This window comes from Haliaeetus albicilla, chromosome Z, assembly GCF_947461875.1.
Source record: "Haliaeetus albicilla chromosome Z, bHalAlb1.1, whole genome shotgun sequence".
Lineage (NCBI taxonomy): Eukaryota > Metazoa > Chordata > Aves > Accipitriformes > Accipitridae > Haliaeetus > Haliaeetus albicilla.
The window spans coordinates 43989974-44006859 of record NC_091516.1 but is presented as its reverse complement, the minus strand read 5'-3'; the positions used below and the strand labels follow the sequence as shown (position 1 = coordinate 44006859).

The 16886-nt window shown below is 40.8% G+C and overlaps 1 protein-coding gene across 4 annotated transcripts in view; it reads left to right on the top strand.

Annotated features, from left to right (window-relative positions):
- Window positions 1–12027, top strand: part of CPLX1 (complexin 1) — a 120290-nt gene extending 108263 nt beyond the window's left edge. For 2 of the 4 annotated variants that reach the window (XM_069776890.1, XM_069776893.1), the window contains one exon: window positions 7165–7347. In XM_069776890.1, coding sequence (XP_069632991.1) covers window positions 7165–7174 — 10 coding nt within the window. In that variant the 3' untranslated portion in view covers window positions 7175–7347. The other 2 variants (XM_069776892.1, XM_069776889.1) reach the window with 2 other exon arrangements.
- The last annotated feature ends 4859 nt before the right edge of the window (window positions 12028–16886 follow it).

The window sequence follows — 16886 nt, the reverse complement described above, 5'->3', positions numbered from 1 at the left end:
CTGATCTGTACTTGTGGTGCAAGCGGAAAACTACAGGCCACTGTGTACCTGCCATGGGAGCCCCCTGAGGGAAACAGGTGATAAGACTGAAACGCATACTGGAAGACCTGAACCAAGATAGGTGATGAATGAAAAGCTGCTGTGATTTTGACAGAGCTGAAAGCCTGAGCTAGCAGGGAGGAGCGAGGCACATGCAGCCACAAGGAACTTGTGGGGAGATGGAGCCTTGGATGAGGTAAAGAACTCAAAGGACAGAAGCCATGTGTACAAATAACCTCTGCTAGAAATCTGGCTGAAGAACTCTGATGGCCCCCAGGAAAACGGCTTGGGGAAGGTCTGTTCCAGGAGAGGTGAGGCATGAAGCAGAAACTGCTCATATACCCACAGCTCTGCCTTTGCATCTTAAGTGCCCTCTTCCCGAAGTTTTATTGTCCTCCTTTCTCTCTATGTGCCACCTCTCTCCTGAGTTGTGCTCCTGTTTGGCTCACACACAATTGAACAATGTAATGTAGGACTGCAGTTTCCAAACTTTGCCTTGTTCTTTTCCATTATTAATCAGTCCTCTTCCACTAACACAGAGTCATGGTCAGCAGAGCTATGCAGCAGCATGCAGTGACAAGAAGACTCAAGACACACACACACACAGAGCCCCGCAGAGAGTGGCAGGGACTGAGACATCCAGTACTCTTGCTCATACCTTTCATTCTTTACCACAGCTGGAACTCTTACTGTAGGAAGATCTGTAAGCAATACTGTAGCATTACAAACCAGACCATAGCCCATCACAATGGCAGATATTTTCCTAAGCCTCTGACTGAAAACTGCCTCATCTTCACCTGAAACTTAAAGCCAAAGATATGCTTATCAGCCTGTTCACTCACAGAGAGACCAAAGAAATAGTGTAGAAAGAATTCAGGCTTATATAAATGAAATACACATGGAGTCTTTTTCTGTACCCCTGACTCTCACAGTAGTGGAGTTAAAGGTCAGTGCTAAACCCTCCCTATTGCTCTCAATTTATTTCAGTCCTACATATAGTCCTGGCAGAATGTTCCATGAGGTAATGATGGGAAGATCTTAATTGAGCTGGTGTTCTCTTTAGTAATGGAAGTGAAAAAAATAACTTGGCACACAATAAATGAAACCCAAAAGGACAGATGAAAGAGAAATCCTTTTGCAGTAGCTGTGTCTTTTCAGTTTTCCAGATTTTTTTTCTTTTAAGAAGGCATTTCAGAAAGAATCAGGTTAGACATGAGGAGAAATATTTTAATTGTAAAGGGTAGTTAAGTTCCAGAGCATGTGAGAGTTCTTCACCAGCTGAGGTCTCTAAGAAAAAGATGAGTTCAGCTCAAGTTAACCCTTGAGGTGGAAGGGTGGGCAAGTTGCCCTCTCAGTATCTTCTCTAACCATATGCTTTCAAGTCTGACTGATAATTTTGTTCTTTTTTCTTGTGTTGTGGGTTGGAATGTGAATGAAATTTAAGAGGGCTGTGTAAGAAGAGACAAGGTCTCCCCTAATTTGTATATGAAGCAAGAAAAGGAACAAGCATTGAAATCTCTTGGTAGCTTTTAAAAGCTCATCTGGTAAATAAAATAGTAATTCCAGAGATGGGTGTATCTGCCACATCTGTTCAGACATAGATTCAGCACCACCTGCAGCTACGCAAAACCACTGAAGAGAAAAACTCCCTGAAAAGAAATGTAACCAGTATCATTCATATGCCAACCTTTTCCCAGAAATTAAAACTCAGTGTTAGCTGATATGCAGTATTATTTCTTGGGATGTAGACTGAAGAGAAATTTCAGGCTCTCAGAGCACCTTGCAAGGAAGAGGTGTTTCCTGAGTGAAAGAAGAGCAATGTTGTCAGTTGTCCATAGTGAAAACAACCAGCCATGAACAATTCCTCACACATTGTGCACAGCTGTGTTGCGGGGTTCCTGTATGCATACCTCCAGATTTCAATCACCCAGATGCAGCCACAGTGGAGGAATCTTGGATGACAGCTGCTACCAGCCATAAAAAGTCCTGGCCAGACAGGTCCACCTAGGACATGCTGTTCCATTACAAAATATCTGCTATCCAGACCTGCATGTGTTTATCTTATCAAGGCATTACAACATTTACTTGCATCCCACTGCCTGCTGTAGGCTTCACACGCACACCCTGAGTCAGCTGAACCTTGTGTTAGTTGGACTTGTGAACATGGCAAGCTAGCTAAGGGAACATGGTTCCTTTCTGTGCTCCAAGGACTGAAACATGCCTTTGTTTATCTTCTTTACATGCGCAGCAGCTGATGCTACAAGTCTGGGCTGCAGGACAGGTGTGTAGTACCAAGAGCACCAGTCCCCATTCCCTGTTCATCCAGGTATAAGGAGGGAAGAACCACGTGCATTGAAAATACACAGGGGTGAAAGAAGCTGTGACTATACTAAGTATATACATAGTGATATTTAATAGTTTATAGAGACTGTAAAACATGATAGTTCAACCATGTCAATAGTAGATACAGTTATGTGAGTAACTATAATAATATTAGTGAGTAACTGTAATAATCTTAGCAGCATACAATCATGGTAAATATTAGTAGCATAATGTTATGGTTATTGTATTATGGTTAACCCAACCTGCTAACATCAGCAAGACCACTCTGTTGGTCTTTTGGATCCCCATCCAGGGCATCCTGCCTGGCGTGCCAATGGGAAAGACGTTCATCTTGGCAGCAGTTTATTCTCAGACTCCAGGATCCTCTGCACTGATAATCTTCTGCTGGTCCCACCACGCAGTCTTTGAGTTGTCTTTGTATCCCCCACAAAAGTCCTTCTCTATTTCCTTAGCTTCTCCAGATAAATCACTTGTTGTTCCTAAAGAGTCAGTTCCAAATCTGATCCAAAGATAACCACTCACTTGCACCTTGATTGTCTTACTGGAGGGTCAGTTCCATAACTGACACCGAGATAAGCAGTTACTTCTGCAAGTGTCTTGACTGTGATGTTACTGCTTTATTCATTCTGTGGCCTAGGTATTTTCTAGATAGATATGTTCCTTTTTAGTAAGCAATGGTTAGCTCGTCATAAGAGATAGTAACTATACTTGTGGTGGGTTGACATTTTAGCTGCAGGTCCACCTTGGTTCAGCAGGCCCCCTGTTCCTTGACACCCTTTCTGCCATTAGAATTAGATCAAATATTCAACATGTTTCTAGTGCATGCACTTACTTTGGCTTCCTGTGGAAAGCAGAAGGAATACGGAAGGAAAGAGATGGAGAGGAAGTTGATGGCAGCATTGTTAGTCTGGTCGTTTCCCGACATGCAGTTAGTAAGTGAGAGAGCCATGGTATTTTTTCCATACTCTTTCCACCTGATGACTGTGGACTCCAGCCTGCCAGTATTTTACCAACATGTGACCCAATGAAAACAATCCTTATGTGACAGCATAGTAATGACTTTAGAAGCAGTAAGGTGGTTCACATACTTAAAATGTTTCTGTATCTTGCTGGGTTAGGTCCATAATTCTACATTATTAACTAGATGGTGGCATGAGTGAAAGCCAAGCAGATAATGATACACGTACAGCCTCTGATATTAAATTGTGTGGGGTTGGACCTTGAAAAAAAATTAAATTATTCTCATCTTTCAAATTTTTTTGAGATAATGCAATATTTCCCATCCTCAGGAAAGCCAGAGCACCAAAAAGATTCATTATTTTTAGTTATATTTTTAAAAATTATTTGTTGACTCCATCTAGAAGATTTCATGTGAAGACACTGAGATGCTTTTTAAAAATTTTGCTCATATTAATACTTTCTATAATTTGATTTCCTCTGAAACAATTTCAAACCTGAAAAATGCCATTTTATTCACCTATGAATCATCACAGCATTACGTTTTGATTAATGTAAAGCATTACAAAATACCACCGAGTTCAAATGATAACACTGAATTCTCAAAACTGACTCTTTCCTATAAAAATTGGCTTTGATGCAATGTCATCTTTCTCCAAGAGAAGTGTACTGTTGTCCAAAATAAATTTGTATTTGAGTGTTACATAGGTACTGTGAGAAAATGGCTTGTTTCTACATGTTGTAGTATCAGTATGGGTAGGAACCAAGAAAAATTAATTTATGTACTTGGCATTTGTGTCAGTGAGGTGGAATAATATAATCTGGTTTTCCTTAATGCCCTTCTATGGTGAAAAATCTCTTTCCAGGCCATATATTACCCCATTCTGCAGCTGCCCCATAAGACTGGCCATAACTTGTAAGAACTAAGGTCTGTCTATCACTGTGCAATTCTCTAAGGTCAGCCGGTAGAGGCTTCCTAAGGAAATGTGTCAGCACAGTCTGCCAAGTACAGTGCTAATTCCTTCATATAATCTTTGAGCTTCCCTCTGTCCTAGCACACAGCAGCACTTGAGTTGTTGTTTTTGTTCCAATTTTCCTGTGGCCTGGATGTTTGTTCAACAAGTTCATGAGCTAGAGGATCAACCTGCCACGAGCTGATACTTGTTTTGAGATGGAGGATTTGAGAGCACGAGGTGACCTGTGTGCTACTATGATTAGTGTTGTCTCTGCTACTGCTCTTCCCCTTTAGCTGGCAAAGGAAGGTAAAGTCAGTAGATAAATTATGCTGGGAATCACCTAGAGACATCTACCTGTGACTTGAAAGGGAGAGTCAGTATCAGCCAGCCATACAGATTGTCCACAGTCTAGGAGTGTACGACTTTCCCCCTGCAGTGGTTGCTGGTCCTGAGTTGGATCTTGTTTGTGGTGTTCAGCCCTGTAACTACAAGTTGATCAAATGCTTTGTTTACCTCAGATGTGAATGGAGACATCATTTGTCTTAAACATCTCTCCCATGAAATCTGGTGTGACCTGCATCCACTAGATATGAAAATCGTAAGACAAATGTCCTTAATGAACTAGGGTGTTTTGAAGTTACTGGTTTTCACCTTGCAGTCTGTCATCCTAAATCTTAATGATGATGAAGAAAGGAAGCAAAAATATTGCCTTTGCTCAGAAATGTTTAGGAATTTCTTGTCAAACCCAAGAGCCCTTTGAAATCAGAAAGTTATGACAGCAGCAATGCATTTTTTGCTTTACTGGTAAACAATTTGGTCTAGTCTTAATGGAAAAATAAAAAGAGAAAATAATGAAAAGAGCATCTACTTAATGTCTGTTCAGCAGTACCATACTATTGATACTAGAAAATACTGAGTTCTTTGTACCAACATAGTTCTTTGATGTTTTTGAAATCATATCTAATTTTCTTTTCAAAGTTCTTTTCCAGCTTATACATGCAAAATGTTTTACTGGCCTTTGGATGGATTTAAGTTACTTTGTAGTTCTGATGTACTAAGAGCAATCTTAATTCCATTTGGTACTTTAATTAAAATTTAGGCATAAATAAAGGAATGGCTTTTACAGAGCAATAATTTTGAAGCTGATAGCTGCTACAGCAAACCTGAATGCCTTTCCTCTTCCTCACAAAGGTCAAATGTCCCCCTAATGTAGCTGGAGTGAAATGATTGTAAGTAATTGTAGAGGTGCTTGTGAGGTCACTGATGGCTGAGGAGCTGATGGGGCAGGAGCAGACAAGCGTGAGCAGCCATAAAGGTGGCTGGTTAGAAGGGGAAATGACTGAGCAAGAGAATGTTCCTGCCAGCCTGTGAGCTGTGAGCCTGGGGACCAGAAGCATCCTTGAAATGTGCAGCTAGCCTCTTTGAAGCACAGCTGGGCACCAAGAAATGGGACACCTCCTGAGATTGCACTGATGATCATAAAACCAAGTTTAACCTCCATGTATCATCAGAAAAAGTGGAAACAGTCTGGGAAATTTAAATTCATGTGAATAAACAGAACAGATCTCTGAGCAACCCGATCTAGTTGAAGACGTCCCTGCTTATTGCAGGGCAGTTGGACTAAATGACCTTTAAAGGTCCATTCCAACCCAAATAATTCTATGATTCTATAATAAAGAGGGTAGCTTACAGGTATCCTTGTTGTATTATTCTATAATGAAGAGGGTAGCTTGCAGGTATCCCTGTTGCTGTAGATTTACATGTGACAGTTTGAGCTGATTTTTTTTTGGTCACATGTCACCATAATCACAAAAATTTCTGTGCAAATACCTAAGGAAATAGCAGGAGAACCTGAGAATTACTGAAATGTATGAAGGCTGAGGTGTGATGGGGGTTGGTGGTGCAAAAATTGTTTTCCTTGGACATGCCTTCAAACTAGCAGTTGGAAAGAAAGTCCTAGTCACTATGGAAGCTGAGATACTACAGCAGTTCTCTCCCTAGTCTGATTCACTCATGCATATCTTTACTTCTCTATTAAATCTATCATTTTGAATATAAAATCATAAAATGAGAGTTTGGTTACTCATGTAAGGTCATAGTGGTGTGCCTTTAATTCTTAATGGAAGTAGCAAATTGCAGGTATCCATTCTACTCGCAGGTTTAAGGATGTTTCTCTTCAGACAGTATGAGTCAGCTTTACCCCCAGAAGTGCAGAGTTGAGTGTGCAAATACAGAGAGAGTTTCTCATGAAGGTTTATTTTCACTAAGAGGTCTTTCTGTCCCATTTATACAAAAAGAACAGGCATGAGGTTGTGTAGGATATCTCCCACATGAGAATATCTAAAACTGACATTTTCAGTGCAGTCTGCCTGTCTGTCCTGTCCTGTTTGCTTTCTTTTGTTGATAATTAATTTTTTCCTGAATTTTTGCTACATCTATAAACTTTTACTATAAAATGCTGCAGATGGAATTTAAAAATTATTGTGGATGATGGACTTGAGCATCAGATTTGTTAACAGTGAAGAAGAGGATCAACACCAGTAGAATACTAACCCAGAACTTTACTAACACAGAGCTTGTATTGTCTTTGCTAGGCCCACGTCTGTATAGTCCCAAATTCTCTCCTGTGCTTGTTTCTCAGTGATCTGAGCATCTGATCATCTTGTCCTGTGAGAGCTGTCTATCCCCTGGGCTGTACTTAGGGGGGAGTTGTTAGGATGGGTAATTTGGGTGTCTGTGTAAAAGAGCAAAAGCAGAATATTAACACTGATGTTCACGCTGCAGAATATGAGGTACTGTGTATGATGGCTGGCTTCATCAGTCATCCTATTCAGTGTGTCACTGACAATGTGTTATCTCTCCCCTGCAGTATGGGATAAAGAAGAAGGAAGAAAAGGAAGCAGAGGCCCAGGCTGCACTGGAAGCTAATGCCGAAGGGAGCCTGACGCGCCCAAAGAAGGCGATCCCTCCTGGTTGTGGGGATGAGGAGGAGGAGGAAGAAGAGAGCATTCTAGACACAGTCATCAAATACCTACCAGGGCCCCTGCAGGACATGTTCAAGAAGTAATAGCTGCAGACTGTTAGATGGGCATAAACAGTACTGCAAAGGATTTCTCTTTTGCCCAATGGGGATTTACAATCTTGCCATCCATCATGCAGCCTTCCCCACCTCTGCCCTCTACTGCTCACTAGGAGTCCTTTCGCGTCCCATTCCCTTCTGACTGCCTCTTTCCCTTACTTCCACCCCAAGACTCATCCATTCCTTTTTTGTACATAGTCACATCCAGTAGATGCCTCTGAATGGATGTAAAGATTAAAAAGCTGCAGACTACACAACTTTTATTATAAGCCATAGTACTATGTATGTTCAATAAGGCAACTGTACATTAAGCATAGAAAAGGAACAACCTCATGTGTATTTCCATCCAAAGCAGGAAGGAGTGTTCACTAAGTGTGAACAGTGACCTCTTTAATTTTCTTTAATTATCTTTTTATTATTATTTATAATAATTATTAGTCATTATTATTAATGTTCTTGTTGATTGGCTCATGCTAGCCATTTGTTGGTGAGCACATCTGCCCTTGGAAGGGGTATCTCAGTTCTCCCGTGGAAGCGGAGCTTTTCCGTTTTAGTTCCATCATTGGCATAAATAAGAGATCATTTGGAAGGTAAATCACGCCTGACTTACACAGCTGACATCACTCAGAACTGTGGAAGACGTGAGTCATCTTCCCTCAGATGCTGGTAGAAGCTAAATGCCTCAGAATCTAAGCAAGAGTCATGTTACTTTGGGAATTAGCCATACACTTAACTTGAAAGAGAAGATTTGGTCAGACAGTTGCCATACAGAGAGCTGAAACCACAGGAGAGTGCATGGTGCTCTGGTAGAGGACCTACCCAACCACTTTGAAGCCAATGACCAAGTACATAGGCCTTTCTGATTAACTAACCTTCCTCTTTCTGCCCAGTGCCATATTCAGCTGTCCCATGCCCAGCAGTGCTTGCAGGATGGACATTTGGTTTCCAGTATATTGTTGCAGCTGTGTCCTGCCCACCCCTTCCTACAGTGTGTGGGAGAGTGTGGTGGCCTGAATGTTAGCGGTGGCCCTGGAGATCCAGAGGTCCTGAGTATGCCTGCTACGTATCGTGCTAAATTACTGTGTTGCCTTGGTGAGGTCACTTCTTTTTCTGCGCCATCCAGCTTCTCCAGCTGTAAAATGTCGGTTTCAGTCTCTACTTACTATAAAGGCATAAAGTGAGGATGCTTCTGTAGTGCTGTGCAGGAGCTAATTAATATTATAACAGAGTGTGGCATCCCTTGATTCTAGTGGGGTGGGAGTAAATCTCTCTCTCAGCATTATCTTTTTGCCTTTCCCAGACACACATACAGAGGGCTTCTCAATACAGCTGTAGGCATTGAGTAACTGCATAGGATAAGCCAAATTCTGCTGGAGTTGTTGACTGGCTAGCACATACACACACTTACATACCTAGACAGACTTATTTTGAACACAGACTCTCATGACCAGGTATGTGGCTTGTCATCTGAAGAACCAATCTTGGAGTTTTTGCATTTGGCTAGGTCTCTGTAGTTGCTGTTGTGAGACCATCATGCCATCTCAGTCTCACAATCTTGTAAGAGAATCAGGGTTTGTCTGGCAGAACTAGCATTGCTTGTCCCTGTCATGGGAACAACAAAAGTCTCCTAAGTACATAGAAGACATTTGGAAGCAAATATGTGCTTTCTACTGACAACAAAAAGGGAAGTCATCTCAAACACTTCATTATGTAGCTGAATTAAGCATTCTACTTCAGTGGAACTCTGATGCACTTCTTCAGTGGGACTGAGTTTAGGCAAACATCTCAGTACTTTCCTGAATAATAAATTTGAAAAGATATTTATAATCTTTTCAGGTAAGCAGAATAAATTTGCATCATGGTTAAGGCAGTGAGCTTGTGAACTCTATGCCTCTTAGCAGCATCTCTCATAATAGGAAAAAAATACTATGAAAGAGAAAAAATATATTTATTTTGCCCTCCTCACCCAATTCTTATTCAGGTATGATAGTCCTTGCTTCTTCACAAATAACTTCAACAGTAAGTTTCTACCGAATCCAAGGTGGAGGCTGAGCAAGTTTGATTGATCTACAAATCAGAACCAGCTGATAAAGATGCAACTTATTTCAGGCTGGATCTACAAAACAAGACATGTTCATTCAAGTACAAGCTGCCAAGGGCTTCCCAGAGGAAAGAGAAGGCAGGTTTTACTCTTTTGGATAATGTCAGTGATTTTTTGCCCTAACTTTCATTTAAAGCAAGATGAGTGTGTCCCCCCTAAACTTTAATGAACCCAGAGCATTCCTTTTCTCTGAATCAATGCTTGGGTATAGCATAGCAGTGTTGAACAATTTACCATTTTTTAGTGAGAGTGTCCTACTCACCCCATGCAAATTCAGCAACTAGTAATTTGAGCCTGTTTAAGTGAACCTCAAAGAACCGAAAACTCTCCTGTCACAAAGGCAGCAGCTGGTTTTGATGCTCTGCCACAGAGGGAACTAAATCCAACACCCCTGAAAGCTAAAAGGCAGAGGCTGGCTCTTTGCTTCAGCCACTCATTGGTAGTGAAATCTTCTAGCCCAGATCACACTGACACAGACATCAACACAATCTCTGTGGCCTGCATCCTCTAATGCATAAGCATAACCAGCAGAAATGTGCCCCTGCTAAAAGGAACACATCCATTCATATTTTCCCTTGGCTTTGTGCTGGAGAACTCTGCAAACAAAGGGGATGAGCTCATTCCGCTTTGCTTTGGCCTTTCTCTACCACTTGCTTGTTGACCTTTCCCTAGCCCCCACCATGGACTCAATTCCCATCCAGCCAAATACTGCTCCTGACATAGAATCAGAATTTTAAGCCTGGTGTCCTACTTGCAGAATGGTACTGCCAATTGTTTGTTTTCACAGTCTCACTGGCAGCTTGATGTGTATGTGTGTGCACATATGTGTGGAAGATGACGAAAAAGAAGAAGAATGGGAGAAGAGACAGAAGGGAAGATTGTTTGATATTATTTTTTCTAACTGTGCCTCAGCAGCTGTACCATTGAATGACTGGTCTAAGTCAGGATCTTGTGTGGCCTGTGCTCAAATTTCTTAAGCAGGTAGTGCTATTGCTGGGCTCAGAGCATTAAAAAAACTCGTTTTGTGAGCTGAGCTCCTGAGATGTGTGAACATCTGGATCCAAACCCTGAAGAGGTCCATAAGAACTCTGTGCTGAGTTTGTTAGGCTTCATGCCAGGCTCACAAAGCAGAAGGAAAAGGGAAGGTGGTTTATTAAATACTCTTTACTGAGTCTTTTTTATTGTGGGAACTTCCCAGCCCAACCATGTTATCAGTTCTGTACCTCAGCTCTCCACACCCACAGCAGCTCTTCTTCCATGGACAGCAAAGAGTTCAGCCAAGTGTGTTGGTAGTTCCCATTTTAATTTTCCTTTTCTTTCAATAAAGAAACATGACAGAAGATCTACCACAGATACTAGACAGGTTTTTGCCTCACATAACTTTTGGCACCTTGCATGAGTTCTGGACCTCTCTTCAAGTCATTCCACTGTCCCCAAAGTGCCTAAGCCATGCTGAACAGACTTGAGAGCAGGCACTCTCCCCTCCCTTCTGCCCATCCTTTTCCCTTCCCACTCTGAACTGGCAACATGGGACACAGACATCTTTGGCTCATGTATGAATGTGAGAAGCATTGTCCCAGATACTTTCCCCCTCAGCAGTCAAGCAGGTGTTGAAGCACTTACTTACACAAGACCAAAGAGAAGCATGGTTCATTGTTTGGATTCTGAATATCTCTTTGTCTTTCCATGCCATTGTTTTATTTGCATCACCGGTCTGTTCAATCTCAGGTAAATGAGGTCTTTTGGTTTTTTAACTAGTTTTTATTTACACAGAAAGGTTGGTGGCTAGACACTGCAGCCATTTTCCTTCACAGCTCCAAGACCTTACTTGTTAGTAAAAAAAAAGTCAAAGGGCCTCCACATTTGGAGGGTGAATGATTTAGTTTGCCATTGACCTTGTAAACTCACATTTATATTTAGAGAAAGCCATATGAAATCAGACTGCAATATTAATTATGAATGCTACTCTTGTGTTTAAAATAAATAAAACAAAATATAAGATCATGTGCTAAATCACTTTGGAGTTCCTCTGTCTATGTTTCTAGTACCGTACGTTGGCTTAGGTCCCTCCCAGCCCCTCTCCTTTGTCAAGAAAGATCATACCAATGCTGCTGAATACATCGTTTTGGCAAGTTTACTGTGCTAGAATAAACATTGTTAGAAATTAGCTGTTGTGACCTCAACGTAATGTCTTATGTATCTGAAAGTTGTCTGTATCTGTTCTGAATATCAAATTAACTGTTTCTTCATGCACTGAGTTAGTAAAATGTTTCAGTACTGTCATTAAAAAATTGCTTGTTTTCTGTCTTTCTCTCTCACACACACAGAGCAAAATTGAACTTAGCCATGCATTTTTTAGTAGAAATGCTCCCCAGCTTTCTTTCAGATGCATGCAGTAGTCTCCAAGCAACTAGAGGATGATTTAGAGACTTTGTGAATGTGAATTTCATTTGTTATTTGCCTGCTAATTTTTCTGCATGATGTGGGTAAATGGTATGATGCTCCTTTAAAATGGAATCACAGCCAATAAAAAAACCCAGTGATTTCATACATTTTTTGCAATGCTTTCCTGTGAAATTCTTACCAGGCTACACTTGGAATGGAAGTATGGATGCTGATATTCAAATAGAATGGTAACAGAATCAAGGAGAAACATGGATATTATTTGAATGGATATGTTTATTTTTTCATTTGTCAGAAACACTGATGAGGTTTGACATCTATGGGTGATTATCAAATTTTAAATAAGTTTTGCTATTAGGAATTAGTTTTCCTTAGGAAGAGCAAAACAACATTCCTTTGAAAGAAACACAGGCATCCAACTATGGTTTAGTGACAATATGTTTGGCCCTTAAAAGAAAAAAGGTAAAAAGCTGTTTTACAATGACATCAAATATATCTCTGGATCCAGAATTTGGGATATATACAAAACTCTTTGGGTGGCAAGTTGCACACAGCTAAACATCATTTTACTCGCTCAGGTACAAATCAGTAGTTGTTATGTTCAGCATAAAAGCATTGCATCATGTTAGAAAAAGAAAGAGAAATAATGATACATCTCATAGGAAATGCTGATACCCTTTCCTCTAGGAAAGCTCTTCCTTAGGACCATTGCATGGTGATGTGTTGAGGTTTTTTATTAACAGAAGCAGCCACAAGACTGTCACAGGAAGTCAACCCATATTATTTACATCCCATAATACCTACTCAGACTATAAACCCAGCACTGCTAAGGCTAACATACACTAATGCTACTGCAGCCTATGAGTTCAAGGGCAGGCTCTTCACTTACTCCGAGTTCCAGGCAAGATCTGTGTTTGAGGAAGGTAACAGGACAAGAAAGTATTTTTCACTGGTTCCTGTAAGAAACAGCCAGCTCAAGGGAACCAGAATAATCGTATCAGACCAGTGTGGTTAGGGGAGAGGGTTCAGATACCAAAGAAGGAAAGCAGTTGACTTTGACAGGTTTCATTTTACAATGGAGGTAAATTATTCTTTGGAACCAGCTTCTGCCTTTTTATCAAAAAGATACAGAAGGGTAATTCCAGTGGCTAGGCTGGTGCAATCTACATTTTCCCACTTTAAAAGTACACTTTGTCAGGTAAAACATTCTCCAGAGGAGAACAAGGAAAAAAGAAATCAACGGGCTCATCATGAGTGGTTCTGGTGAAAAATCACTCCAGTTATGGATGCGCATTAGTGATCTACTTCTTAGACACTGGTCCTGGAATGCAATGATTAGCCCTACTGCAAGCTCTCAACCTTCACTCACAGCAATGGAGGCACAGACTACGTGCTTGGGGCAGATATTAAACTTCTAAATGAAAAGCTGGGTGCAATGATACTCACCATTGTTTGTCCTGAGTAAGTCCATTTTAATGGCTTCATTTCATTTCTTCCTGAAGTACCATGGACGATCTAGGCCTCGTAAAGCTTACTTTGAAAATGGGACTTGAATGAATTCTACTGGACAATGCTGGCACAATGCCGTCCCATGTATTGGCATCCCAGGAGGTTTGTGGCAAGCATCAATAGCCCCAGTTAAAAAATCTCAACCAAGTTTTTTTATTTTCCCTCTCCAACTGTCCCTTCTCTCTTCGGGAAAAACAAGGTTACAATTGCATTGGGATATTCCTTGTTGAAGATACCTCTACTACACCCTGTCTCTGGTGATTTTATAGGTGGTTTGATGTAGGTGCTGAAAGCACAACTGAGAAAGACAAGTGGCTGGAGCATGTGATGTCAAACACCTGTGCTTTCTTGAGCCTTCCGTATTTAGAGGGAAGCAGAATTCTGCTAGGGCTGTGGGATGGAAACAATTTTTTCATCTGAGATTTGCTTTCCTCCTAAACCCTATTTTTATACTAGAGGGTCAGATATAATAGTGTATTTGGCAAGCTCAAGCTGCAGCAGCTGAGGGTGTTTTGAGTCAGAGAAGGACATCTTTTTAAAACTTGTGTGGTGAACATTGCAGCTGGGCTGAGAGAGGTTTAGACCATGGCAAGCAACAACAGCCTCACTGAAATGTAATTTAGTTCCTTTTCATTTTTAATAAAAACTTATTTTAAAATTTACACAAAATGGAACATCATCTTTCCAATTTGTCAGCTACTGGTCAAAGAAGAAGTCAAACCCCAGCAAAATCCAGTCTGCATGAGACCGGAAAATGTGTACTGAAATGGAATTAAGATATTAAGACTTCATATTTTGTTTCAATTTTCACCTATTGGTGCTGAAAATAGCCAAAGTATGTGTACAATCTCTTCAAATTTGGTTAAGCAAGCCATCATCCTGAAGCCCACGCATGGTTGAGATAGGACTCTACCATTCCAGCCTGATCAGCTGTGAATTTGCTGCATACATGAACCCAATACATAGCAGCTGGCTTTTAAACTGTTGAAAATGAGACACCTTTCCAGGTTTCCCTATCTTATCAACAGCTGAACAGATGCTCATCAGATATTCACCCCTCAGCCACAAAGAATCCTCTTTTTTGTGAAGACTGAGCATGGCAAATCTCAGTCTAAATGTGAACATTTTTAGGTGAATGCATTTACAAATAAATAGATCAATAGAGATTGACTCTGAAAAAATATCTTGGTACTGAAACTCATCTGGGAAACTTGGGGACAAAACCCACAACTATTATTCCTTTCTAAGTAATATTTGAAGAAATTCCAGCACATCTATTGCCAACTGTTAGCAATCAGGTTACAGATTGAAAGCCCTTCTTATTTAGATGATTAAATAAAGAATTGGGTTTCATAGTACTAAATGGGGACAAGATGCAAGGCATTTGGAGGTTTTTCACATTCTGTTACAGTATAGCATTAGGAAGCTCCTAATGATCTCTGTTTTACCTAAAAAAAATAGATCCTTCATCCTCTGTGGGATTGCAGCTACTTTTAGTGTGCAGATGAGCCTGATTAGTTTAATACGCTATGACAAAGAGAGGAAAAATAAAACGTCCACTACACAGTTAAAATCATGGGCTGGCAGATGGCAATTGCTCATGGGGTTTTTAGGTCAGCTCAACACAGGTCTGCACTACATTCAGGGGGAGAAAAATTTGAATAGAACTTTTTAGTGCAATTTTCCTAGTCAGTCTATACAAGTTCTCTTATTCACTGAGGTTGTGAGGGATAGCTCAGCAGAAACACTACAGTCATGCACAAGAGCACGCAGTGGACAGCCATCCCCATGCAAAGCACAAGGGAGAACACTGTGCAGTTATTAGAGTCTAGTTCACTTTCCTGAGAAAAAGCTAGAGCTACAGAGCCCCTTGTTTTCCCCCACTGGTGAAGTGAGGATAATGATAATGACCCCTCTTTGAGATGTCCCAGTGAGATGCACTGCCCTTTATATAAGCAGCCCTCTCCGAGGACTCCTGCAACTCAGATGTCAACAATATCCAAGGAATGTATGTCAGAAAGACTCTCGGGAATTGATGACATGAAACAAATGAAAAAGACATGACTTACCAAATGTTACTGTAGGCTATGACACCAACTAAAGTTAGTTAGAGCAGCCTAAGTGATAGTCAGATATTTAAATGTATGTATTTTTCAGATGAAAATTTATTTACCTGCTGTAAAGTCCACTATAAGTGGAGCACATGGAGTGTCCCCTTAAAGAGCTGACTGTGATTCATAAGCAGTTTAGCAAACAGGAGAGACATAGTCAGTTCATTACAATTAAATGCTTGTTGAGGATAAAACTTACCTGCTGTTGATTTTTTTTCCTGCATTAACTGATCTAAGCCTCTTTAAAGCTCACCATAAAGTGGCCATTATTCACTTAATGTTATTTTTTGTTTCTCAGAGACTGCAAGTGTTTTCTACTCAAAAAATTCCTTTCTGCCCTCACTTCCTTTCTCAAATGCTGAGACAAGACAGTCCTGCCTCACTCAAGGCATTCAGTAGGTGTTGCATGGTTGTTAAATTAACTCTCAGCAGAAGTGGAATGGCAAGCATCTCACTATGAGCTTTTGTTCCAAGTCAGGAAGTTCTCTGAAATAAAAGTATTTACTCTAGTATTCTACTCACTTGTGATTGTCATAGCCACCCCAGACCAAGGATCCTCCAGGAAAAGCAATGAAGACAAAATTCTTGGCTTATTTAAAAAAACAGTTAAAGCATTAAATTTCTCAAGAGTTTACATATTAATAAGTAATGTAAGAGATTAATGAAGAGAAAAAATTTTGCAAGTCCTCTTCCTGCCTCTCTCCCACGAGTAGCTCTGAGTGAGGGCTCAGGAGAGGTTGTAGTCTACATGGAAAGCAATGCTTAGGGCTGAACAAATGCAGAGTTCATTGTGAGTGATGTCCCATAGTTCCATGCCTGGTAGTAGTCACTGTCTGTCAGGTGACTGGAAGTCTCCAATGCAGACTGGATTCCCCATGGAAGCAGGCTGGGCTACACCCAAGGTCTCAGATATGGTACAAGCTGCTGTCAGGGAAAAACACAGGCCTGTTGGTAGAGGCCTACTTCCCAGCAAATCTGCTGTGCCAGAACACTACTGTCTGGTCAAAAGACCGGAAAGGGGAGAGAGAGCATTGCACTGAGAAAGTGAGTCACTGTGCTAAAACACATTTCTCCACTGATGACTGTAAAAGACTTCTAAAACCCTGTCTGTCCTGGCTTGTAAATCCTTGGTTTGTTTCTATCCAAAGAGAGTACCCAGATTTTATGACTAAAATAAAACCAAAAGATTTGAGAAAGGGTACAAACACACATTCATAGTGGTATGGCACATGATGGGACAGGGAACGGCTGCTCAGCAAGCCTGAGGGACCCTTGAGGTGCTCTGGAGACGTAAGCCTGGGGTAAATATTCATCTGTCTTTCCACAGTTTATGAGTCTCTGCACAGTCACTCTTGACAGTGCTCCATTTTGCTGAGCAGTGAAGGACT